Source organism: Cavia porcellus, unplaced genomic scaffold, assembly GCF_034190915.1.
Source record: "Cavia porcellus strain 051 isolate PalLab524CR breed Dunkin Hartley unplaced genomic scaffold, mCavPor4.1 scaffold_6, whole genome shotgun sequence".
Lineage (NCBI taxonomy): Eukaryota > Metazoa > Chordata > Mammalia > Rodentia > Caviidae > Cavia > Cavia porcellus.
The window spans coordinates 77,015,582-77,040,920 of record NW_026947489.1 but is presented as its reverse complement, the minus strand read 5'-3'; the positions used below and the strand labels follow the sequence as shown (position 1 = coordinate 77,040,920).

The 25,339-nt window shown below is 53.7% G+C and overlaps 2 protein-coding genes and 1 long non-coding RNA gene across 5 annotated transcripts; 2 read left to right on the top strand and 1 right to left on the bottom strand.

Annotated features, from left to right (window-relative positions):
- Nucleotides 1-2,205: 2,205 nt before the first annotated feature.
- On the top strand, nucleotides 2,206-13,892 carry Wdr81 (WD repeat domain 81). Of its 2 annotated transcripts, XM_003469677.5 has the most exons (10): nucleotides 2,208-6,137; nucleotides 6,948-7,055; nucleotides 7,283-7,473; nucleotides 7,600-7,790; nucleotides 8,272-8,437; nucleotides 8,514-8,679; nucleotides 9,315-10,004; nucleotides 10,641-10,786; nucleotides 11,090-11,269; nucleotides 12,737-13,892. In XM_003469677.5, the coding sequence occupies exons 1-10, from the start codon at nucleotides 2,486-2,488 to the stop codon at nucleotides 13,055-13,057; spliced, it is 5,811 nt and encodes a 1,936-aa protein (XP_003469725.1). In that variant the 5' UTR covers nucleotides 2,208-2,485; the 3' UTR covers nucleotides 13,058-13,892. The 2 variants fall into 2 exon arrangements, 1 of the variants encoding a protein (XP_003469725.1); XR_010048205.1 differs by lacking the exon at nucleotides 12,737-13,892 and having other exon boundaries at nucleotides 2,206-6,137; nucleotides 9,315-10,018.
- On the bottom strand, nucleotides 9,142-20,755 carry LOC134476500 (uncharacterized). Its single transcript, XR_010048206.1, has 2 exons — nucleotides 20,565-20,755; nucleotides 9,142-9,376 (listed from the first exon to the last, which is right to left on the bottom strand). It is a non-coding gene; the product is annotated as an uncharacterized LOC134476500 (long non-coding RNA).
- Serpinf2 (serpin family F member 2) lies at nucleotides 14,879-22,744 on the top strand. Of its 2 annotated transcripts, XM_013152359.3 has the most exons (11): nucleotides 14,983-15,013; nucleotides 15,101-15,198; nucleotides 16,151-16,217; nucleotides 16,388-16,426; nucleotides 16,530-16,592; nucleotides 16,878-17,079; nucleotides 17,542-17,685; nucleotides 17,833-18,036; nucleotides 18,444-18,586; nucleotides 20,754-20,958; nucleotides 21,600-22,744. In XM_013152359.3, the coding sequence occupies exons 2-11, from the start codon at nucleotides 15,161-15,163 to the stop codon at nucleotides 22,010-22,012; spliced, it is 1,518 nt and encodes a 505-aa protein (XP_013007813.1). In that variant the 5' UTR covers nucleotides 14,983-15,013; nucleotides 15,101-15,160; the 3' UTR covers nucleotides 22,013-22,744. The 2 variants fall into 2 exon arrangements, with proteins under 2 accessions (XP_003469587.1, XP_013007813.1); XM_003469539.4 differs by lacking the exon at nucleotides 15,101-15,198 and having other exon boundaries at nucleotides 14,879-15,013.
- Nucleotides 22,745-25,339: the final 2,595 nt, after the last annotated feature.

The following is a 25,339-nucleotide window of genomic DNA, read 5'->3' as shown; positions in this document are numbered from 1 at the left end:
AATCCAGCAGCACTAGGGGGCAGCACATACACAGATTTGCAAAAAAGGAAAAAAACTGGCTACTCTAGGTAGATTTAGTTTTATTCATACTGAGTTTGGGACACTACTTCCTGACCATCAAAACAGAGCTTCTCTTAGGTTTCTTCCCCAGCACCAAGAAAAAAAAATCAAAAGAAATTGGGGGTATATCCCAGTAGTAGACAGCGTGAAGTAGGCCAATAGGGTTGATTTAATTAATAACTAAATTTAAATTTAAAAATTAAAACAGGCAGAGTGGCTCACATCTGTAATCCCAGAATTTGGGAGACTGAGGCAGGCAGATCACTCAATCTCCAGGCCAGCCTGAACTACAAATGGAGATCCCATCACAAAAAACAAAAACAACCAAAAAATTAAAAATTAACAAACCAAACTGGACGTGGTGGCTCATGCCTGTAATCCCAGCACTTGGGAGGCTGAGGCAGGAGGATTATTGCGAGTTTGAAATCAGCCTGGGCTACAAAGCGAGGTCAAGGCCAGCCTGAACTGCATAGCAAGACCCTGTCTCAAAAAGACAAAAAACAAAACAAAACAAAAAAACCCAGACAGACAACCCCCCATATTCTGGTACTCATGTCAAAGTTGGGGATGAGGAATTGTCAAGGACACTTCATTACTCCATTAACCTGGTGAAAAAATTATAGTGAACAGTTAAAAAGTACAAAGAACTCTTGTTTTAGAATAAGCGAGGCATAGCTGGGGGCTTAGTTCAACGGTGTTAAGTACCTGCCTGACAAGTATAAGGTCATGAGTTCAATCCTTGGTACAAAAAAAAAAAAAAAAAAAAACAAGAAGAAAGAATGAGATAGGTCTGGGTTTGAATCCTAGTTCAATTTTTTTTTTCCCGGTGTTTTTGAGACAGGATCTTGATTTGTAGTTTAGGCTCACCTCGATGATCTCAAAGTGATCCTCCTGCCTTAACCTTCCAAATTGCTGGAATTATAGACCTGTGCCACCATTCTCAATTTTCAACTTTTATTTAGCTTTTTATGTGACCTTGAGCAGGTTTACAAATGCTTCCTCATCCTAAAATGTGTATAAAAATAATTTTTAAGGGGTAGTGGTGATGATTAAACAAAGTATGTTAAGTGCTTTGCAGGTGACCAGCTTCTGGTAAATGCCCCATAAATGGGTGACTCTACGTAATTACTGCCCACAGTCGTGGGACCAAGCACATCAGTGGCTCCAGCTGTCCCTCAAGTAGGAGGAGGTGGATGGAATCTGTCATGGCAGAGCCATTCCTGTCTTCTCATTTGCTTGTCAGGTCGCCTCTTTAAAGTACCTTGAAGGGGCTCCTACCTCTATCCAAACCCTTACAAAAACGACTCAAACAATAACTACACCAGATCCAGGACACTGCAGACACATGAGCCCAACCAAAGACCCCCTCGAAGGAGTCATGCAGCTCTGGTTTCTGTTCCCTCTTCTGTGCCCAACCTCCTGCCACAGTAGTGTGTGCAAGCCTCCGACCACACTGGCTGGCTCTGTGGCACCCAGAGGCAGATCATTAACAGGAAGTCTTGGGGGACTATTTCCCCTCAAGAATCTGGGCCTCTAGGCCTGGGCCACTTCTCTCTCTATAGCTCCCAAAAATAAAACAGAAAGAGAAAGAAAGAAAGCAAGCAAGAAAGGAAAAAAAAAAAAAAAAAAAAAAGACAACACCGGAGTGGACTGTGAAGAGGGAGGGTTCCAGGTCTGAAAGAAGTCTACACGCCAGATTCTGGAGTCCACCCTCCCCTAGCCACTTGGGCATATCTTGGTTGTCGCCTGGTAAACATGTAATAGTAACTCTGCCCTCTACTTCACAGGGCGTTGTAGTTAGGGCCGAGGAAATTGTTACTGACCAAGTGCTTCCAAAAATTAAAAAGATGCTTGGTTTGGAAGGCAGCACCGAGGCGCTGAGGGGTCTTCATGCCCAAAGCCCCAGCTCATCACTGACACTTTGCTTAAAGGCTGGCATGATCTGTGTGCAGGAGAAAGCGCGGAGAGAAGCCCAAGGCCGGGTCAGGATCGCCCTCTCCTGCCAACCGCCGCAATAGATTGCGTAGCAGGCCCAGCAAAAATGCAAAGCCAGGACTGAGCCTGAGGGGCAAGAAGGTGAGGCCCGCATCAGGAGGCGGGGTCTCTCCCACCCTTGTGAGCCACGTGCAGTTGTTTCCGTGCCGGAGTGATCACATGACCCGCGTCAGCTGACCCGTCACGGTGCAACTCAGGGCTGGCGCCCAGCATCCTGGCGGCCCGCGTCCGGAGCGCAGGACCTTGTGAAGGGGTAAGAGCTTCCCCGCCCCGTCCTCTCCTCTTCTGTCGCCAGTTTACCCCAGCCACCTGCGTCTGAGTCTCTGGCCCTCGCCCATCTCAACCTTCCCGGCCTGGCACCCCGGAAGCCAGCTCCAAGAGGGCCGGGGTTAGGCTTAGCCCCGCGCTGCCCCCAGGCGGCCAAGAGGAGATGGCCAAAGGGAGCACGGGGCGGGAAGTGGCTCTTACCAACCCGGCTGAGGGCTGGTCCCCACCCCCTAGCCCGGACATGGAAGAGCTGCTCAAGTGCGTGGAGAGGGACCTGAACATCGATGCCCGGCAGTTAGCTCCCGCCCCGGAGGGCACCCACGTGGTGGCCCTAGTGCCCGCGCGCTGGCTGGCCAGCCTCCGCGAGCGCCGGCCGGGTCCCAGCCCCCGTGCAGAGGGCCTGGGCGAAGCGGAAGTCAGGACTCTGTTGCAGCGTTCAGTACAGAGGCTGCCCCCGGGCTGGACGCGCGTGGAGGTGCATGGGCTGCGGAAACGGCGACTGACCTACCCGCTGAATGGGGGCCTGACCCTTGAGGAGGGGTCCTCCAGTCCTGAGACCCTCATTCGCTTCATGCAAGAAGTGGCTGGCCAGAATTACCGCAACCTGTGGCGCCATGCCTACCGCACTTACGGGCAGCCCTATAACCACAGTCCTGCCCCCTCAGCCCTCCCTGCCCTGGACTCAGTAAGACAGGCTCTGCAGAGGGTCTATGGTTGCTCCTTCCTGCCAGTGGGTGAAACCACTCAGTGCTCATCATATACCAGAGATGGTCCCTCTCCTTCTCAGGGTACCCTGGCCTGTCCCAGCCTTTTGCGAGCGGAGGCCCTGTTGGAGTCACCAGAGATGCTGTATGTGGTGCACCCTTACGTACAGTTCACCCTGCATGATGTAGTTACCTTTAGCCCTGCCAAGCTGACCAATAGCCAAGCCAAGGTCCTTTTCATTCTCTTCCGTGTGCTGCGAGCCATGGATGCCTGTCACCGCCAAGGCCTGGCCTGCGGAGCTCTGTCTTTACATCATATCGCTATTGATGAGAAGCTTTGCAGTGAGCTACGGCTGGACCTGAGTGCTTATGAGATGCCCATGAAGGATGATAACGAGGAGACCCCTCTAGTGAGGGACAGAACAGGCGTTAAATCTAACGAGGAGGCAGGGAGACCTGGGTGTCCCACCTGCAAGGAGGAGCTGAGGGGCCTTGTGCTAGACTGGGTCCATGGCAGAATAAGCAACTTCCACTATCTCATGCAGCTGAATAGGTTGGCAGGTAGGCGGCAAGGAGATCCCAACTATCACCCAGTGCTACCCTGGGTGGTGGACTTCACAACACCTCACGGGCGCTTCCGAGACCTGCGCAAGTCCAAGTTCCGCCTCAACAAGGGGGATAAACAACTGGACTTCACTTATGAGATGACCCGGCAGGCGTTTGTAGCAGGTGGTGCGGGCAGTGGGGAGCCACCTCATGTTCCTCACCACATCTCAGATGTGCTCTCTGACATCACATACTACGTGTACAAGGCTCGGCGCACACCCCGCTCAGTACTCTGTGAACATGTCCGAGCACAGTGGGAGCCCCACGAGTACCCTGCCAGCATGGAGCGGATGCAGGCCTGGACACCCGATGAGTGCATCCCTGAGTTCTATACTGACCCCTCTATCTTTTGCTCCATCCACCCTGATATGCCTGACCTGGATGTGCCAGCCTGGTGCAGCTCCAGCCAGGAGTTTGTGGCTGCCCACCAGGCACTGCTGGAGAGCCGCGAGGTGTCCCAGGACCTGCACCACTGGATTGATCTTACATTTGGCTATAAACTCCAGGGCAAGGAGGCTGTGAAGGAGAAGAATGTGTGTCTGCACCTGGTAGATGCCCACACCCATCTCACCAGCTATGGTGTGGTGCAGCTCTTCGATCAGCCGCATCCCCAGCGCCTGGCTGGGGTGCCCGCTCGTGGCCCTGAGCCTCCAGTCATCCCTCGGCTGTTGGTCCAGGCCATCCAGGAGACCACAGGCAGGGAAGACCTCGCACGACCACTCACAAATGGCGTAGGCAGATTGGTTTTAGAGGCCACTCCGTGTGAGGCTGGTTGGACCAGAGACAGGCCCATGGCAGGGGAAGATGACTTAGAGCAGGCCACAGAAGCTCTGGATTCTATCTCCCTCCCTGGGAAAACAGGTGACCAACTGGGCTTCTCCTCCAGTCAAGCCCCTGGTGGTCACCTCTCTTTCTCAGCAGCTTCTGCCTCTCGACTCAGCCGCAGGAGCAAAGCCACTGGGGCAGACCTTGGGGAAGGTGAGGAGGGGAAGATCCTTCTTCCTGAGGGTTTCAGTCCTTTGCAGGCCCTGGAGGAGCTGGAGAAAATGGGCAACTTCCTGGCAAAAGGACTAGGGGGCCAGCTGGAGGTACCTCAGCAGCCTCAGGTCCAGGCGCCTGTGCAGCTGCAGGACCTCTTTCAAAGGGACATGCAGGCACTGGGTGTCCTGTTGGCTGAGATGGTATTTGCCACTAGAGTCCGGACACTGCACTGTGATGCCCCCTTGTATGTACGCTTCGAGGCCATCCGGGGACTGTGCGCGTGCCACCCCAGAGAGGTCCCTGTGTCTTTGCAGCCCGTGCTGGACACACTTCTGCAGCTGAGTAGATCTGAAGGCTCTGTGGTAGCAAGGAGAGGCAAGCTGGACCCGCTGTTTGAGTACAAACCTGTCTCCCAGGGATTACCGCCGCCCAGCCCAGCCCAGCTTCTCAGCCCCTTCAACTCTGTGGTTCCCTTCCCGCCCTACTTCCCAGCGCTACACAGATTCATCCTCCTGTACCAGGCGAGGCATGTGGAGGATGAGGCCCAGGGGCGGGAGCTGGTGTTTGCTCTGTGGCAGCAGCTGGGCACAGTGCTAAATGACATCACTCCCGAGGGCCTGGAGATCCTGCTCCCCTTTGTGCTGTCACTCATGTCTGAGGAGCACACAGCAGTGTACACAGCCTGGTACCTGTTTGAACCTGTTGCTAAGGCACTGGGTCCCAGAAATGCCAATAAGTACCTTCTGAAGCCTCTCATTGGTGCCTACGAGAGCCCCTGCCGGCTGCATGGCCGCTTCTATCTGTACACTGACTGCTTTGTGGCTCAGCTGATGGTACGGCTGGGCTTGCAGGCCTTTCTGGGCCACCTGCTGCCTCATGTCCTGCAGGTGCTGGCTGGTGTGGAGGCCTCGCAGGAGGAGAGCAAAGGCCTTGTGGGGGCCACTGAGGATGAGGAAAGTGGGCTCCCAGGGACCGGGCCCACCTCTTGTGCTTTTGGGGAGGAGATGCAAATGGAAGAGGAGCCAGGTGCCGCCTCGGGCCTGGGGCTCCCAGACTACACATCTGGTGTTAGCTTTCATGACCAGGCTGACCTCCCTGAGACGGAGGACTTCCAAGCTGGCCTCTATGTAGCTGAGTCTCCGCAGCCCCAGGAGGCTGAGGCTGTGAGCCTGGGTCGGCTGAGTGACAAGAGCAGTGCCAGCGAAACCTCCCTGGGGGAGGAGCGGCCTGCAGATGATGGAGGTGCCCCAGGGGACAAGAATAGCCTCAAGTCAGGTGACAGCAGCCAGGATTTGAAGCAAAGTGAAGGCTCTGAGGAGGAAGAGGAGGAGGAGGAAGGCTGTGTAGTCCTGGAGGAAGAGGAAGGGGAGCAAGAGGAGGTCACTGGGGCATCTGAGCTCATGCTGTCCGACACGGTGCTATCCATGGAGACAGTTGTGGGCAGCGGCACCAGAAGAGACAGAGAGGAGGAAGAGGAGTCCCTCACAGAGCAGTCAGAAGGGAAAGAGCAGAAGATCCTCCTTGGTAAGCCCTCAGATCTGGGGGGTATTGTGGGGCCTTCCCCCTGATTTTCCCTTAGCTAACTCTGCCAAGCAGTGGGTCCAGCCAGATCCATATACAGCATGGCTGTAACCTGCCTTGGTGGGCTTCACATCTACCACAGATGATGCCGAGAAGGAGACAGTCTTATGTAGATGAACCTGTCAGTGCCATGATTGAGTGAAATGGGACTTAGATCCAGTTTTAGGGGTCAGAGAAGCATTGCTTGAAAGCAGGGACATGGGGCTGGGGATGGAGCTTAGTGGTAGAGTGCTTGCCTTGAATGCAAGGGGGCTCTGAGTTTAAGCCCAGCCTAGAGGGTGGGAGAGAGGAAGATGAAGAAGATAGGGATAATCGAGGTTCAGAGAAGTGTGAAATAGCCATAAATGGTAGGGTGGGAGTTGGGAGGAACAGTCTAGGCTGAGGCTGTTGTGGTTCCATCACAGAAATAGTGAAAGGCCTCCGTGGTTAGACAGCATAGAAAAGAGGCCAGAGGGGATATGCCCAGGGCCAGGCTGGACCTCGCTTCATTCAGGGACCTGGAAGATTCACTGGAAGGGTTACCTTCTGGCAGGTCATGCTTAAGGAGAGAACTTGCTCGCAGTTAGTGGGCCAGGACCAGGCACTTGTGCCCCTGCCCTTGGAGGGGTTGTGTGCTGTCATCAGACTTAGGCTGGGCTCAGTAAGAGAGCAGCTGCCAAAGTTGGGTAGATGGGGTGTGGCGCAGTGGGGTGGCCTGGGAGGGGTGCTGAGCACCGCTATCTGACAAGCTCAGGGCCTGCTCCTGCCCTGCAGATACAGCCTGCAAGATGGTCCGCTGGCTGTCTGCCAAGCTTGGCCCCACAGTGGCCTCGAGGCACGTGGCCCGGAACCTGCTGCGCCTGCTGACATCTTGTTATGTTGGTAAGCCTGTGCTCAGTGCAGACACTGGGTTTCCTTCCAAGCCCCTGCCCATCTTTAGCCCTTTCTAGAGAATCCTTCCCACGCCCCCTGGACAGATCCTGGGTTCCAATCTGTTGGTGCCTTCCTTCCTTGGCCAGGGCCAGGACAGAATCCACATGAGAGGGAGCGAGAGTAGCTTTCCTCCGCCTTTCGCTAGATGCTCAAGGCTGCTGGGCCTTCCTTGGCAGGGCCCACTCGGCAGCAGTTCATGGTCAGCAGTGGTGAGAACCCTCCGTTGAGTGCCGGCAACATCTACCAGAAGAGGCCAGTCCTGGGCGACGTAGTTTCGGGGCCTGTGCTCAGCTGCCTCCTCCACATTGCCCACCTGTACGGGGAGCCCGTCCTCACCTACCAGTACCTGCCCTACATCAGCTACCTGGTCAGTTGCTGGTCTTTCTGGCTCCAAGTGAGGAGTCTGAGGACCTACAGATTGGTCCAGGCTCTGGGGTAGTAGGAGGTTGGCGACTCATCAGTAGCCTGGTTCTTACCAACTCTGGGCCCCCAGGTGGCTCCAGGTAGCAGCTCAAGCCCCAGCCGACTGAACAGTCGAAAGGAGGCAGGACTGCTGGCGGCAGTGACCCTGACTCAGAAGATCATCGTATACCTGTCAGACACGACCCTCATGGATATCCTACCCCGGATCAGCCACGAGGTCCTGCTGCCTGTGCTCAGCTTCCTCACCTCCCTCGTCACAGGGTAGGCCCCTGTCCCAGCTCTGTGAAGGGAGCTACCTAGCTGAGGGGACTGGGGAGTTTCAAGGAGAGGAAATGACACAGGGCTGGGTTCCAAGAATCCTGATTCTGGGCCAGGGGTGTAGGTCAGTAGTCGAGAAGTTGGCTAACATTAATGGGGCACTAAATTCAGTCCCCAGCACTGAAGAAAAGAAGAGTGCTGGGCAACCCACTCGGGACCCCTTCTGTCTCTCTCTCTCAGACAGAAGCTTGCTTTCTCTCAATAAATATATTCTACATAAAAAAAAAAAAAGAAAGAAAGAAAAAGAAGAAAAGAGTGCTGGTTCTGATCCCTGGCACCCTCAGCAAGCCATACTGTTTTCCAGTGCCTCCATCTTGTCATTTTGCTTAGACAAATTGGTCTTGGAGCTCCTTTCCTTTAAAGCTCCCATAGACTGGTTGAGTCTTACGAAGTAGGATCTAGAGCTCATGAGTTTTGTTTCTAGGTTTCCAGGTGGGGCCCAGGCTCGGACTGTCCTGTGTGTGAAGACCATCAGTCTCATCGCCCTCATCTGTCTGCGCATTGGACAGGAGATGGTCCAGCAGCACCTGAGCGAGCCTGTGGCTACCTTTTTTCAAGTCTTCTCTCAGCTGCATGAACTTCGGCAGCAGGTGGGCCAAGTTGCCAGACTGAGACAGGCTATGCCTGGACCATGGACTTGCTGACCTCTGCGCTTCCCACCCACAGGATCTGCAGCTGGACCCTGAGGGATGCGAAGAGGGCCAGCTGCCTGAGGCAGTCTTCTCCGATGGGCAGCGGCGGCCAGTGGACCCCAGCCTGTTGGATGAGCTGCAGAAGGTGTTCACCCTGGAGATGGCATACACAATCTACGTGCCCTTCTCCTGCTTGTTGGGTACTACGCTCTCATGTCCCTTTACCCAGCCTTCTGGCTATGTTTTCCCAGGGAAAGGCCCCATGCTCCACCCCCACAGTCATCTGAAGGTTTTAAGTACAGTTTTTTGGGATTTTGCTTTAGACCCCAAGTCCCAAGGCGACATATAAACAAGGACTGGCATGAGCCCTAAAGACAGGCTCAGAGGATGGCCTGGGGAAGGAAGGGGTGGGAGATGAATGTACTGATGGTCTTCCTAAGCTGTGTGCAAAGTGGTGTGTGGCCTACCATTTTTGTACCTTTTGCTATGGGCCAAGCACTATGCTGGGTATTTCCATATTTTATCTCCCTAGTTGTGTTATTACTCCCTACTGAATTTTAAGCCCTAGGAAGACAGGGTACCACCTGTCTGGTTACCATTCTATTTCCAATGCCCAGCATGATACCTACCTTGTGGAGATGGCACATACATATATGTATTAAGTGAGTAGCTCTATCTTTTATTTGGAAGAAAACCAAGGTCAGAGATGAGGAGACTTCTTAGAGTTGTACAGTCAGTGCCGTTCCTGTTTTCTGTGGTTTCTAAGTCCTTGGATGGGTGGTGGCAGCCACTTGCCATCTTCCCTGATTTTAGGACCTCTCTCACTCCCATCCAGGTGACATCATCTGGAAAATCGTCCCCAACCACGAGCTGGTTGGGGAGCTGGCGGGGCTGTACCTGGAAAGCATGAACCCAAGCAGTCACAACCCTGCCAGTGTGGAACCCACTGTGCCCAGAACTGCCCCTGAGTGGGACTCCCAGGGTGGGGGCTCCTCCCAGGATGATGGCCACTCAGGGACCTTTGGGAGTGTCCTCATTGGGAACCGAATCCAGATCCCCAGTGACTCTCAGCCTGAGAGCCCTGGCCCGCTGGGCCCCATCTCTGGAGTGGGTGGTGGGGACCTTGGCTGTGGGAATGAAGACAACGCCCTGAAGCGAGAGCTGCCTCGGAGTGCCCACGGGCTGAGCGGGAACTGGCTGGCATATTGGCAGTACGAGATCGGTGTGAGCCAGCAGGATGCCCACTTCCACTTCCACCAGATCCGCCTTCAGAGCTTCCCTGGCCACTCGGGGGCGGTCAAGTGTGTGGCGCCCCTGAGCAGCGAGGACTTCTTCCTGAGCGGCAGCAAGGATCGTACTGTGCGCCTCTGGCCACTTTATAACTATGGGGATGGCACCAGCGAAACAGCCCCCCGCCTCATCTATGCCCAGCACCGCAAGAGTGTCTTCTATGTGGGCCAACTTGAGGCCCCGCAGTATGTGGTGAGCTGTGACGGGGCTGTGCACGTCTGGGACCCCTTCACAGGTGAGCGGGCCCAGGTGAGGCCTGTTCTGGTGCTGCTATACCAGGCCCCAACGGGCCACTGGGAATGGGGGCCTGCTGGGGTGTGCAGAATGATAAGTTGTAGAAGGAAACCCAAGGAGGCCAGAAAGAGGAGCATTTAGAGTGCAGATATGTGTTTCAGTTTGCTCTGCCAATTAACCTGCTGTGTGAACTTGAGCAATTGCTTGGCTGCTGAAGGCATCCAATTTTGCATCTATAAAATGAGAATCTGGAAATCTGGTTTAGAAGATTGAACACCTAGGAGTTTGGCTTCATGTGTAGGGTGTAGTACGTAGTTGACTAATGGTTGCTTGATAGCTTTTTGGCATCGTAGGGAGCGATATGATTGTAAAGAGGGAGGGGATGGAATGAGACGCAAGGAGTAGACACGGGCAGATCCAGAGAGGTGCCATTTATCGGAGGGTACTGTGTGAAGAAAGAGGTTGCTCTGGGAATCAAAACCCACCTTGCCATGGAAGGAGGAAGGTGGGAAAAGTCCAGAAACATCTTTAGCACTTTATGAGGATCCCTGGGGGATGGGAGTTGGGTGTGGGGTAAGCCAAGGGGCTTTTTCATTGGCCACTGGGACCCCAGATACACCAGGCCTTTCCTTTCCAGGCAAGACCCTTCGCACAGTGGAGCCGTCAGACAGCCGGGGACCCCTGACTGCTGTGGCCGTTGTACCTGCCCCCCACACCAGCATCACCATGGCGAGCTCCGACTCCACCCTGCGCTTTGTGGACTGCAGGAAGCCTGGCCTACAGGTCAGAGGGTGTCCCTTTCCTGGTTCTCTGGGGCCCTGGCAGGAGAAGACTCACACAGAGAGAGCCAGCTGCTATCCTGGGGTACTTGTGAATTTCTCTTTGGAGATAGACGGGCCTGTCTCTCACAGCAAACACTCTGTGGACCGACAGGACGCTGGCCTGGGTTTTGAGATTTTTCTTCCCCTAGATGGAGCTTAAAGCCCAGGCTTTTCAGCCACGTGGGGCTTGGGTGATGAGCAGGACCTCAGGGGAAGCGGCTGCAGTGGGTGGCAGCACCTCAGCACAATCTCTCTCTGCCTGCAGCACGAGTTCCGCCTGGGTGGTGGGCTGAATCCTGGGCTCGTCCGATCCCTGGCAGTCAGCCCCAGTGGCCGTAGTGTCGTGGCTGGCTTCTCCTCAGGCTTTATGGTGCTATTGGATACCCGTACGGGCCTGGTTCTGCGAGGCTGGCCAGCCCATGAGGGAGACATTCTGCAGATAAAGGTAATGACAGCTTGGTCCCCTTCCCCTTCTCATGCTGGCCTCCAGCCCCTAACCTGTCCTTAAGGCCTGCGCAGGGACAGGCTCAGGATGTCCCTTAAGTTCAGCAGCACCCCAGTAGGAGGCAGGCTCTGGGGGTGGGAACCCAGGGCAGAGCTAACCCTGCTGCACCAAGGAGATGTTCTAATGAGTAACCCTTGTCCATATTTATCTTGCTTGGAGGATCAGGGGTCAGGCCCTGTCCGTGACCCAGTTCAGGTTAAATAAAGCTCAGCTGGGATGCTGTTTACTGCCCCCAGACCACTGAGCAGAGTCCATGCCCCTGGCTGGGCTGTCCCGGTGAGGGCAGGAGTATGCTTGGGCTTGGGGATCCTGCTCTGCCCCCTGCCCCAGCACCCCATTCTAAATCACAGGGAACTGCTCAGCAAGGTCTGTGAGGGAGGAACAGAGGTGAGAGAATTTCTCCAAACAACTGAGACTGTCCTGTCCAGCTTGGGTTGCCAGTGGACTAGCATTGCTGTTGTTAAAGGCAGGTTCCTGCTGTGTTCCAGGCATCCCTAAACATTCCAAGAAAGTGTGAGGAGAGCTCCAGGCAGTTTTGGTGTTAGTCCTGGCTCTGCCACTCTCTAGCTTCGTGACCTTGATAGGATTACTTTCTCTTTTTTTTTTTCTTTCTTGTTTTTTTCTTTTCTTTTTTTCTTTCTTTCTTTTTTCTTTCTTTCTTTTTTTTTTTTTTTCTGGCACTGGGAGTGGAACCCAGGGCTCACATGTTCACATGTGCTGAGCAAGCTCTGTACTACCAAGCTGCATCCCCTCGGAATGATGCCTTCTCTGAATCTGTGTCCTTCCCCCCACCTCAAAAATGGAGGTCATGGCATCATCTGCACCATAGACTTGGTTTTTGCTGTTTCTGTTTTGTTTTGTTTTGCTTTGTTCTCTGGTGGTGGTGGTTGTTTGGGGTTTTTTTGCAACAGGGTCTCACTTTGTAGTGCAGGCTGGGCTTGACCTAACTGTGTAGCCCAGGATGGCCACAAATTCATGGTGATCTTTTTGCCTCAGCCTCTGAATTACAGGCACCATAAGCTTGTTTTTTTGTTTTGTTTTTGGTATCAGGGATCGAATTCACAATTTCACGATTGCCAGGCAGGGGCATATGCCGCTAAGCTAAATCCCTGACCCTCATAGGCCTGTTTTTAAGGTTAAATGTGGTATTGGGGCATGCCTGGTACAAAGCCTACACGTGATAAATTCTCAAATGACAGTGACGGCTAGGTTAATTACACAATGTATTATTGTTAACTGTGGATGACCACATTATATGTTTATATGGTGTATCAGGGTGGCAACCTGCCACCTTTTGGGATGGCCTGTCTTCCCAGTGTGTTGTGAGAGGAAATTCGAAGACCTTGGGGCCAGGAAGGTGTACAGGAGGCCTCAGGCCCCCATTAAGTCTCTCTGCTCCCCTGGCAGGCAGTGGAGGGCAGTGTCTTGATCAGCTCTTCCTCCGATCACTCCTTGACTGTCTGGAAGGAGCTGGAACAGAAGCCTACGCACCACTACAAGTCAGCTTCGGACCCCATCCACACCTTTGATGTGTATGGCAGTGAGGTAGTCACCGGCACTGTGGCCAACAAGATTGGCGTTTGCTCCCTGCTTGAGCCGCCATCCCAGGCCACCACAAAGCTCAGTTCCGAGAACTTCCGTGGCACACTCACCAGCTTGGCCTTGCTGCCCACGAAACGCCACCTCCTGCTGGGCTCAGACAATGGCGTCATCCGTCTCCTGGCATAGGCTCATGGGGGAGCTGGCTGGGCTTGAAGGGGGCTAATATTCCCTGGGAGTTCAGCTCTTCACACTTATCCCACCAGACAAGCCAGGGCTCATGCTGTTCCAACTAAGGCCTCTGCCTGGGGAGCAGCTCCTGAATCCCCAGTGCCATTAGGGCTGCCAGAAGGAGTCTCACTCAAGGCTTGGGGAGTTGCTACTTCCTGCCAGCAGATAGTAAGGCAAGCAAGGGAAATTTATCTCTTTCCTCTAGGTCCACATGGCGACGAGGGAGGTCCAGGAAGGGCGAGGGAGACTGGATTTGCCCAGTCAGTGTCTAGCCAAGCTCCCCTCAACCCTTGCCTTTACTGGGCTTTCTCTGCCCCTGTCCCCAGGGACAAGAAGCTGTCCTAGTCTAGGACAATGATGGTGCTTGGACTCGAGCCTAAGGAGAGCTGGCCGTGACCCAGGAGTTAAGGGCTGGGGTTTGAGGTTTAACTGTCCGCCCAGGCCCTACTCCATGTGGGACCAGGAAGTGAAGCAAGAAGACAGGAGCAGGGGAGAAAGGGTGGGCTGGGCCAGCCGGCGTCTGCCAGGAGTGACCGGGCTTTGCCTCCACCTCCTCACCACAGTGTGTGTGCCTTGAGCTGAGGAGGCAACTGCTGGGTCCAGAGCCCCTGGGGGGTGAGAGAAGAGGTGGGAAGAATCATCTCTGCATCTCAGGTCTCTCCGAGGGGCAGGAAGACCCAGACGTCTCTGGGTCTTCATCTGGTGCAGAGCTGAGGTCTGAGCTTGGCCCCTACTGCCTCTTCACTATTTGCAATAGATGTAAATATGATCAATAAATCCTTTGGAAGAGCCATGGAGTGAGGCTTGATTTGTTTTTCCTTCTCTGGGACGTGGTGTTATTATTTTACCTGGGCCGGGATTTTGCAAGTATGCCGGTACATTGGGGTTATGACTTACCTTGATAGTGGTGACACAATGGGGAAACTTGAGACTCAGTAGCGTCCAGGACAACAAAGAAGGGGTGAGGAGTAGGACAGTAAGACGGGGAGGCAACCTGATGGCCACTTTTTTTTTTCTTTGAGACAGGATCTCACTATGTAGTTCAGGCTGCTGTCTTGGACTGTAGCCCAGGCTGGGCTCAAACTTGTGGTGATCCTCCTGCTTCAGCCTTCCAAATGCTGGGACTATAGGCCTGTACCACCACACCTGGATGGTTGCTCTTTTGGAGGTACAAAATGCAGAGTTTCTGGTTTGTCTAGCCCTGGGCCACTTCCTAGAGCCTCATCGCTCAAGCATTGCTCCTGAAAAGATGGGGTGCTGAGAGGAGTTGTATCCTTTAGCATCTCTGCTCTTGCCACCACTTATCTTCTGGCCCCTGCTGATAACAAGTTTGTTATTCACACTTTTTTTTTTCTTGGTACTGGGAATCAAACTCATGACCTCGCACTTGCCAGGCAGGTGCTGTGCTGCTGAGCTAAATCCCTGGCCCTGATAGTTTTATAAGGTGGGGGAGGCAGCTCTGGAGGTGGAGAGGACATTAGAAATAGGAATCGGTGTCACTCTGGGCCCTGCTCTGTGGCCTTGGTCAGGTCACGTAGCCTCTCTGAGCCTATCAGGGATAATCCCCATTTTGTGGGGTCACTAGAAGATTTACTATAGAGTCAGGCCCAGCCTCTTCCACTGTCTCCTCTGAACTTCATTTTTTCCAGGCTCAGGTGGGATCCTGATCCATAGAGGCCTTGGTGTCTGTCTCAGAATTAGATGCCCTAGTGGGAAAGGGGCTTCTGGCTTCTTTATCAATGTTTAACCGGATATGCAGGTCAATATTTACCAGAGAGAAGCAAGCTGAGCAGGGGTTGGCTAAGAGCAAAGGTCCTGGTGGGAGGGCAGACCTAGGCCAGGCTGGCTGGAGTGTGGGGAGCACCTGGGTAGAGCCAGAGGAACATTGTGTGCAGCAGCGAGAGGCCAGCAGAGGTAGGACGGAGGGGTGGCTTGGCTTCTCCTTGGGTTGGGGACCAGCGGGGAGCTGCCTACTTGGCTGAGGTGCCTGTGCTTTCACAGCCTCCTAGTGTGTTGAGGAGCCAAGACTGAGGCATCAGGAGGACTCCTGAGACTTAAAAAATGAAGCGTTTTCTTACTAAAAAGATTGAAGCACCCAGGTTTGAGATCAGGCCCTGGCAAGGGCCCTCAGTGGGATGGGGTGATGGAAGGATCCTCTGGAAGGGTCGGCCTAGGTTGGAGCAGGGTGTAGTGGTGGTGGGGAATGAGACCCTTAAGGCCAAGGCCAGGACTTATTTATCCTGCCCAGCCCTACCTGCTGGCCTGGCTTTCCCAGACCAGCCTGGGGCAGTGTAGGGGTGGCAGTGGTGAGGCCTATGATTCCTGTATGTCATTTATTCAAAGGTGGTGGGGCCAGAGTCATTCATTGAGCTGTGCTACTAGGTCAGCAAGGGAGCTGTCTGGCCATGCCACCACCTCTGCTGAGCCTTCAGGGCCTCATGGGCCTGTCTGTGCTTTTGAGAAAGTCCTAGCCAGCCTCAGAAAGGCTGGCCCAATGGACAGCAGGTTGGCTAGGAGCAGTGGGGTGGGAACCCTTCTGAGAGGCTTGGGGCAGGCTTCCCAGAAGTGTGTGTTGGGAGCTAGGCTGATGCCTGCTGTCCTCTGAGTGCCAGGCATTGTACGCAGCATTTACAAAGAATGTCTTATTTTGGTCCTCACAATCTGCGTGGAATTGTGGCCCAATCCCTAGGGACTCCTGCCACCACTTTCCAGGATAAGGCAAAGCCTAAATGTGGTTAAGGGAGTGCCCAAGGTTCTCTGGGTGAAAGGCAGAGCCTGGATTCAAACCCAGGTCTGATTTACAATACAAGGCCGGGAAGAAAGAAGTTCCTACCAAACCCCTATAAACCTAAATACCATCAGCGCATGAAACGTGAAAACCCACAAACTTTTCACAGAGGGGAGCAGGTCAAGGGGGGAAATCCCAGCCTTAAGACAGAAAACCAGTGCGTGTCCTGGTCGGTAACCTGGCAGCAGCAGTGACACAGGTAGGGTCTGCTGCCTGGCGTGGGAGTCTGAGATGGGCACTGAGCCACCCTATCCCTGACCCAGGAACATGGTGCTGCTGCGGGGGATCCTGGTGCTTGGCCTGTCCTGCCTTCTGCATCCCTGCTCTGTGGTGAGGTTCACTGAGGACGTGTGGGACGGGATATGCAAGTTGAATATGACATTGATAGGTGTGGGGGTGGAAGAGGGCGGAGGGGCTGAAGGAAGAAGAGGGGAGCTCAGGTCCAAGGAGGGCTTGGCTGTAAGGAGCTCCCTCTTCTACCCTCACCCCTTCCTCGACAGCTCTCTCCCGTGAGCGCCATGGAGCCCTCGGCCAGTGAGGTGAGCATGAGAGGCGGGGGCTCCAAGGCCTCTAGCCTGTGCTTGTACTAAGTGGAGGGACTTCTGGGGAGGGTCATTGTTCATCAGCTTCCTCCTTTTGCAGATAGGTAGTGGGCCAGCCCAGGAGAAGCTGTCTCCCCTTGTTCTCCTCAAATTGGACAATCAGGTACAACCAGGTGGGGCTGGGGAAGAGTGGACAAGACCAGCGGGATGGGGGTTGACTAGCAAGAGTGAGGGACTTGAGGGGAGCGGCCATGAGACAGAAGCTGAAGCTGGAAGAAAGGGGTGGGAAGGACCCCCAATGTGACCCTCCTTCTCGCTTGGATCTGGGACAAGGTCCACCACCCTTGGGCAGAGAGGCTACGATAGAGATATTCCATATGTAACCTGAAGCTGACCTCCTGACCTCACTGATCCCTGCCTGACCTCCCTGCCTGACCTGTCCTGGTAGGAGCCTGTTGACCAGACTGCCTTGAAGAAGTCCCCAGGAGACTGCAAAAACCCCCCAACCCCAGAGGAGATCCACAGGCTTGCCCAGGCCATGATGACTTTCAGTGCTGACCTATTCTCTGTGGTATCCCAAACGTCCACCAGCCCCAACCTCATCCTGTCACCCCTGAGTGTGGCCTTGGCACTGTCTCACCTGGCACTAGGTACTGTGGTGGCATCTGTCCAGGCCAGTGGAACTGGGAGGCCAGTAGGAGGATCTCTACTCCAGAGGTTACCAACAAGTGCTTTTCCATCAGGGTCATTTAAACATTTGGTAAAAATGCAGATTCCTGGGCCCTTTCAGGTCTCTGTGAATCAGATTCCCAGGTGCTGGGCTGGAGAATATGATTTTTATGCTAGAATTTGATAGCTACAATATCTCCCATTCGGCTTAAGAGTCTTAGTGTGGGGTTTGTAGAGGGGAGGGACCCTGAGTGAGGCTTGCCCTCGGCCTGGCAGCAACAGAGTTAAAAGTAGAACCCGAGAGTCCTGTCAGTCGGTAGGCGTGGGAGGAGAGCGTGTGGTCCCTTCGGCATGTTCGTCATGGGTCTCTCAGAGGGCTGCAGTGGGTGGTAGGGTTGGAAAGGACCCATAGCCCAGGCCTCAGCCCACACGGTCCCCTCCAGGGGCTCAGAACCAAACACTTCGGAGCTTGCAAAAGGTCCTGCACGCAGACTTGGGGCCCTGCCTTCCCCATCTGCTAAGCCACATGTGCCAGCACCTGGGCCCTGGGACGTTCCGCATGGCTGCCAGGATGTACCTGCAGAAAGGTAAGTGCTGACAGCAGGAAACACCTACAGGGTGGCCTGTGGTGGACCAAGGGTTCGGGAGATGGGCTTGGCCTCAGGTAGCCAATTGGAGACCAGGTGGTTGTGGAGCCCTGGGCCCAGTGAACACCTTGCACCCTTTGTGCACAGGATTTCCCATCAAAGAAGAATTCCTGGAACAGTCAGAACAGCTTTTTGGCGCAAAGCCTGTGAACCTGATGGGAAGGCAGGAAGATGATGTGGCAAACATCAATCAATGGGTGAAGGAGGTCACAGAAGGGAAGATTGAGAATTTCCTCTCAGAGCTGTCGGAAGACACCGTGTTGCTTCTTCTCAATGCCATCCACTTCCAGAGTATGCCCCTCCTCTCCCAAGTCCCCTGCTAGGCAGCTCTGTCCTCACCCTGGAGGCTGAGCAGAGCTAAGTGGGCCCTGTTCTGAGGGCTTTGCTTGCAATGCAGGCCAGGCCATGAGGCAGGACATGGTCTGGGTATGGTGGGGTGGGGGCCTGGAACAGGACCACCCTGGGAAAAATGGGCCACAAAGACTCGGGTGGGCTCCTGGCGGTGTTGCAGGGAATGGAGAAAACAGAAGCCCAGATTTCAAAAATGCTTCAGAGAAGAAACCTTGGATCGAGCAGTTCCATCCTGCACTGCCTCTCCTGGGGCTTGGCCTACACCTCTCTTCCTCTGGGTGGGTTTGAGGTGGGATGGAGAGAGGCTGGCCCCAGTCTACATGGCCTCGTGCCCTCCCTGGCTGCAGGTTTCTGGAGGAACAAGTTTGACCCGAGCCTCACTCAGCAAGAACCCTTTCACCTGGATGAGCAGTTCACAGTCCCCGTGGACATGATGCAAGCCCATGCGTACCCTCTGCGATGGTTCCTGCTGGAGCAGCCTGAGATACAGGTCACCCCTCGTCGCCCAGCAGGCAGCGTCTGAGTGCTGAAAGGCAGGGAAGGGCGGGACAGACTATGGGGCAGCCACAGGGCTATGATGGGTGCCCCATCTTCCTTGTAGTCATATTTGGGGGACAGGCAGCTGTGAAAGGTCCCACTATAACCCCAGAGAAGCAGACCAAGGTGCCAGGCTCTTTGAGGTTCATTCATTTGGTGAAAATATATTGGATGGTATGCCGGGTACTGTTCCAGGCACTGGGTTTTTTTGTTTTGTTTTGTTTTTTGTCTTTTTCCTTTGTATTGGTACCAGGGATCGAACTCACAACTGCACACTTGCAAGGCAGGCGCTTATGTCACTGAGCTAAACCCCCAGCCCCAAGGCACTGGGGTTTAATGGGACCCCAAGGGGAACCAGGGCCCTGCCTTAAGAGTGAAGATACACAGTATAGGAGCAAACATAAATCCTCTCATTTTAGAGAGAGGTAAGTGCTATGAAGGAAAGAAAAAGATCCTCTGTTAATGATTGCTTTCTTTCTTTCTTTCGATGGGCTCTTGCTGTATCACCCAGGCTGGCCTTGAACTCTTGGCCTCAGGTGATCCTCCTTCCTCAGTCTCCCGAGTGGCTGAGACTATAGGCTCACAGCACCATGTCCAGTTCGGGAGAAGGTATTTTAGAGAGCACGGTCAAGGAGAATTCTTTGAGCTGAGACTCAAGGGACTTTCAGCAATAAGAGTTTATGTTTTGTTTTTTGGTTTCTGTGGTCTTGGGGATCCAATCTAGAGCCTCATACATGCTACACAAGCACCGTATGGCTGAGCTGTACCCTCATCCTCGTGATGAAGGTTCCTTATGAGGGTTGTAAGGCAGCAGAGGGACCATCTCAGCAGCTGTGTAACCAATCAGGATCTCAGCAACACAAGCCTGACTTGATCTGAGCTCTCACCCAGTGCTTAGAGAATCTAATGCTGTTACATTTCTCAGCATTGGGCATAGAACATTCTGTCTGGATAGCTTTGTGCCAACCTGCCTCAGGCATGCCCTGCCTGGTTTTTGGCTTAAATGTGCTCCATTTGACAGAGTATTCATTCCTGGACCAATCAGCTGTGGCTGAGACAGCAGCGTTAGTTGGTTTTGAAAGGTGACCACGACACAGAGCATAATCAATGCTTCAGGAAGGAACTGTTGGGGAGACCGGCAGTGTCTGTAAGCAGGGCAAGTGCGCCCTGCATCCAGGTCCCAGTTTCTGTCCTGCTCATCCCAAAGTGACAGTCTGACAAGCTTCCCCACAGGCTTTCTTCCTGTTGCTTCTTCCCTGTGGGCTGTGTCTGCCCTCTCCCTTCACCCTTTATCTCCGTCTCTCCATCTCACGACCTTCCCTTCCTGTAGTCCCTCCGCAGAAGGCCTGATGCTGTCCCCCAGCAGGGAGCCTGTGCACAGGGTGCTACGGTGGAATTCAGGGAGTCGTGGCCACAAAAGACACTCAAGCTGAGTGGTTTGTGCGCTCCTTAGCTGTAGGGGTCCCTTCAGATAAGATCTTTTTTGTTTTGGCTTGATTTTTGGTTTTTGGTTTGAAGCAGGGTTTCACTATGCAGTGTGGGCGGCCTTGAATTTGTTTATATAGCCCAGGCTAACCTTGAACTCATGGTGATTCTCCCACCTCAGCCTCCCAAGTCCTGGGATTACAGGTGTGTGCCACCACACCTGGTTCAGATAAGATCTGACTCAATAGCTCAATAATGCACACAGCTGGTAAATCACTTTGTGAGGGTAAAAAGGAGTAGAGAGGATACTGAGCTTTGTGATGGCTCCTCCTTAGAATGCTAGTTGGAAACTAGTGACCCATACATTGCAGAGAAACAGAGGCAGAGCAGTTTCTCAGCCTGTTCACACAGCTAGCTAGAAAGTGAGAACCCTACCATTCACCAAGCATGGCTTGGCAGATGCAGATGCTGCTGGAAGGTTTAAAAGCACGATCAGATTTACTCACCTGGCAACGTGAGGCAGATGGTGTCACTCCAGCAGGAAAAAGGGAAGGCATGGGGAGGTCAAGCACACAGCTGATCGGGGTAGACTGAGCTGCGTAGCCCATCCATCTCAGGAGCGTGGTACTGGCTCAGACACCAGCTAGGTTTGGATGCTTTCTGGGCCTCATGCTCCCCACTTCCCTTATCTGCAGGTGGCTCATTTCCCCTTTAAGAACAACATGAGTTTCGTGGTCATGGTGCCCACTCATTTTAAGTGGAACGTGTCCCAGGTACTGGCCAACCTGACCTGGGACACCCTGAACCAGCCCTCCTTGCGAGAGAGGCCCACCAAGGTGTGGCTGCCTAAGCTGCATCTGAAACACCAGCTGGATCTGGTGTCCACCCTCAGCCAACTGGGTAAGGAGGCTATGCATGGGCAACCTCTGGGTGGGACTGGGCGGTGTGTATGGAAAGAGGCCTCTGGCTGACCCTGGGACTGAGTCACAGCTGGCCTGTGTCCTGGACTTTTCCGTAGCTAAAAGAAGGTGAGAAGGTTTGATATGAATCCCTGGTGTTTCTGCCTTGGGGAGGGCTGGACGTTCCAGGGGAGGGAGACCAATTCTGATCCCTGAGACCGAGAACTGCAAAGAATGCTGGGTAGAGAGCCCAGCGTGGCATCTGAGCCTCTGTAAGAGGAAGGAGATGTGTTAAAGTGACACATCTTCCCAGCAGCTGTTTGCTACACAACTTTTCTATTCCAGGCATTTTCTTAGGCACTGGGAGCATACAAAATGCCCAGTTTAACGGGTGGGCACCTGAGGAATTAGTCCTAACAATTCAGCCTAAGTGATCTCTCCTGCTCACTGGGGAGAATACTGAAGAGGGACTTAATCCAGGGATGGCTTCCTACAGGAAGTGACACTTACGCTAGATATAAAGGTTAAACAGAAGCCAAGTAGAAGGCTGAGTATGAGGTGTTCCCTGGCTAGGGTACCAGCAGCTCCAGGCAGACTGCTGGGCGGTGGGCAGTGTTGATCAGCCATCTCTGCCCTGGCCAGGCCTGCAGGAGCTGTTCCAGGCCCCAGACCTGCGTGGGATCTCTGACCAGAGACTGGTGGTGTCCAGTGTGCAGCATCAGTCCACCTTGGAGCTCAGTGAGGTTGGCGTGGAGGCAGCTGCGGCCACCAGCACGGCCATGTCCCGCATGTCCCTCTCCTCCTTCAGTGTGAATCGCCCCTTTCTCTTCTTCATCCTTGAAGATACCACAGGCCTGCCCCTATTTGTGGGCAGCGTGAGGAACCCCAACCCTAGCGCACAGCCCCAACTCCAGGAGCAGCAGGATTCCCCGGACACCAAGGACTTGATCTACAGACAGAAAGGCTTCCCCTATTGGGACAAGTCCTTCAGCCCTGACTTGAAATTTGAACCCCCTTCAGAGGATGATTACCCCCATATTATCATCCCCAAGTGAGGGGCTGTGGCCACCAGAATCCCGAGTCCCCTACCTGGACCATCCTTTCAATTTGTGACTTTTTCCAACCAGCTTTGTGGGACGGGACAGGCTGGGAGAAGCAGGGAGAGGACCTGCTGTCTCCTGGCTTTTCCCGGGATGTCTAGGGTGGGTGGGCAGGCCGGAGGGCAGGCATCAGGGAATTGTTGGCGGGATCCCACTTCATTTCCTCTAACGTGGCTCGAAGGGTATCCTTTCTGGGGTCTGGGTGGTAGGGCAGCTGCAGTCTGGTTTTGTCAGGAGGTGGTTGGGTCAGTCCTCAAATCATCGGGGGCACTTGTAAGCACAAGAGCCAGAGTCTGCCTTTGGACAGGTCTCTAACATGCTGCCTAGGGAGAGGAGAGCTATGGTGGGACCTTGGGGGGCAGGGTATCATCCTAGGATCAGACAGCTTCCTGTGGGCCTCTGCTCCTCAGGGGGCCTTGTGCCTGTTTCTGTAAGGTAGAAGGTGGTATAACTGGCCGGCCAGGCCAGCCTCCGCCTGCTCCCAATGCCCAGCCACCCCAGTCTCCCTGCTGGTCCTCAGATATGCTGACCCTGCTAGGACTCCTTCCTTCCTCTTTCTGGTCTCCCTCCTGTGCCCAGAAGCTCAGGGATGTAGGCAGGGAAGGGCCCCGTTAGCTCCCTGAGGCTCTTTTGTAAAGTTTTTATAGTGATTTTTATGCCACCTGAATAAAGATTGAATGGGCCCGGCTTGTTTGATGTCATAGTTCTGAGCAAGGGCGGAAGCAAGTTGTGGGGGAGGGGAGGCAGGGAGGCGGCCACAGAGCAGACAGTTCTGAGCCCTCTCCGTGCCAGGGTGCCACGTTTGGTCTCTGGCCATGTTCCAGCCCTCTCCAGGGCCACCTCCATGTCAGCCTGGCCCTGGTCTCTGCCTGTTTCTCTTTACATGCCTCAGGACAGCAACGGGGATGGCTCAGAATAGTACCAGCCTCCCAGTTTTTGAGAAGAACTGGCAATTAGGGAGCTTTCAAAGTTTTAATTACACACTGGCCCCTCTGCCAGGAACTGGTGCCTGCCAGCCTGGGGGAAGGCTGATGGCTGGAGGCTGCCAGTACCAGAGGATTTGGGGGATGCAGTTATGGGTACCTCAGGCCAGGATTGACAAATTGCTCCATGAGAGCCCACAAGCTGGAGGTATCCCTGGTGGCCTTGTGGGTGTTCCAAGGTGTCTGTAGATGGGTGCACCTCCCTGCTAGCCCCTTGTCCGAGTGCAGGGTGTTCATGTGGCTGCAGGTTCCTGAAGCCTAAAAGCAAATGCCTTGGGTCAGAGAGATCTGGCGTGGAATCTAGCTGCTGAGAAGCTAGCAGTGTGGTGGGTGGTAAATGAACCAGGGGAGCACACAGTGTGCCGGAGGGTGAGCTTCCAGAAGAGTGGGAGAACACAAAACGGAGAGAGGGCACAAATGGAGAAGAAAGGCATCGTTGGAGCCAGGGCTGAGGGAGGTGAGGGAGAGCACAAGGAAGTCTCAGGAGGGAGCCGCTGGCAGAGGGACACGGAATGCAGAGGTCTGGGGCTGGGAGGATGTTCAGAAGGCCAGGCCAGGAGGAAAGAGGCTGGGGAGGAGGAAGCAAGGTGGACAAGGAAGAGGAAGAGGCAGCAGACAGTTGGTGGGCCGGATCAGTCAGGCTCTGGGCCATGGTGAGAACTGGGATTTTATCTTGGGAGAGGCCCGGAAGTCCCAGAAGGTTAACTTTGTCCGCCAACTCTGTTTCTGCCCTCTCCTCTTCTCCGGCAGTGCCCAGCACCCAGGTCTCAGTCCTAGGGCACTGCTGTTGCCTCTGAGCCTCTGACACTGGTCTGGCTGCTTCAACAGCATCCTTTCTCCTGAAGCATCTAGTGGGTGCCCAGCAGTATATCAGTCTCTGGGAAAGTGACAGAACACAGAAAACAAGACGCCTTTCCCCTGGGGGCCTGAGCTTGGTGGGGGAATGGTCCAGATAACAAAAGCATAAAGATGAAGCGCTGGAATAAGTGCCAGACACAGCTTCCAAATCGTTCCTTGTTACCTGCTTTCTGGGAAGGAAACAAAACAAAATACAGTACACAGAATGAAAAATGCCATAAAAGACCTGATCATTTAGAAGATCAAGGAAAGCATTTAGGAGGGAGTGATGTCCAGGACAAAGACCCTGGGGCAGAAGAGGACCTAGATCATTGGAGAAACAAAGAAGGCAACTGTGGCAAAGCCAAAGAAAAGAATGGAAAGCAGACGCTACAGTCTGGCCTGGAGTCAGATCCTGGAATCCTTGCCGGCTGCTGGAGCAGGGGATTGGAGCTTTATTCTAAGCACAAGGGAAAACTGAGTAAGGGTCATTTGCTTTAAAATTTTTAGTTAATATATAACTGGGCACAGGGGTGCGTGCTTATGCTCCCAGCACTCTGAGAGGCTAACAAGTTTGAGTCCAGCAAGGGCAACTTAGCAAGACCTCGTCTCAAAATAAAAACTAAAATACAGTTGGGGCTACAGCTCGTTGGGAAAGCCCTGGGTTCAATCCTCAGTACTTAAAAAAAGATGTGAGATATATAATCATGGCTACACATAGGCTTCATTAAAATTGTCACAAATCAGATACTCCTGTGCATCTAACACCCAGAACAGGATCTCACTCTTTTTTTTTTTTTTTTTTTTGTCTTTTTCCTTTTTATCAGTACCAGGGATTGAACTCACGACTGCCTGCTTGCAAGGCAGGCGCTTATGCCGCTGAGCTAAATCCCCAGCCCCAGGAGCTCACTCTTGAGCCCTTTGGTGACACTGATGAGCATTTCCTCGACATTGTATAAAGGGCTTATCAGTCTATACTTTCGTGTCTGTTTGGCTTCTTTCCTGAGCCTTAGGTTGGTGATATTCATCTGTGTTACTGCCAATGGCAGGATTCCTTCACTGTGGAATGCTTTTAATTGTGGGATGCCGTGATCTGAGTTAGGCCCTGAGTTAGCCTGCTGAGCTGAAACAGACTGGAGCGGACAAGGGTGGGAGGAGGAAAACCAGTAACGGGCAAGAGTCTGAAGTTGGTTGGCCCAGGGTGCTTGCTGTGGAAAAGGGGGGACACAGTTAGGATCCACAAGCAATCTGCCATCAGTGTTATGGAATTCATGGAGAGATCATGTGGAAGATGAGATAAAGGAAAGAACTGAGGGTGACAGGGTTCCCCGCTGGGACTCCTAGGTTTTTGTTTTTAGGAAATGGGTAGGCAGCGGTGCCTTTTACCTGGATGGAGGGAAGTGGAGGGAGGGACATATTACAGGGCAGACTGGAGATTTCCACTTTGAATGTGTTATGGTGG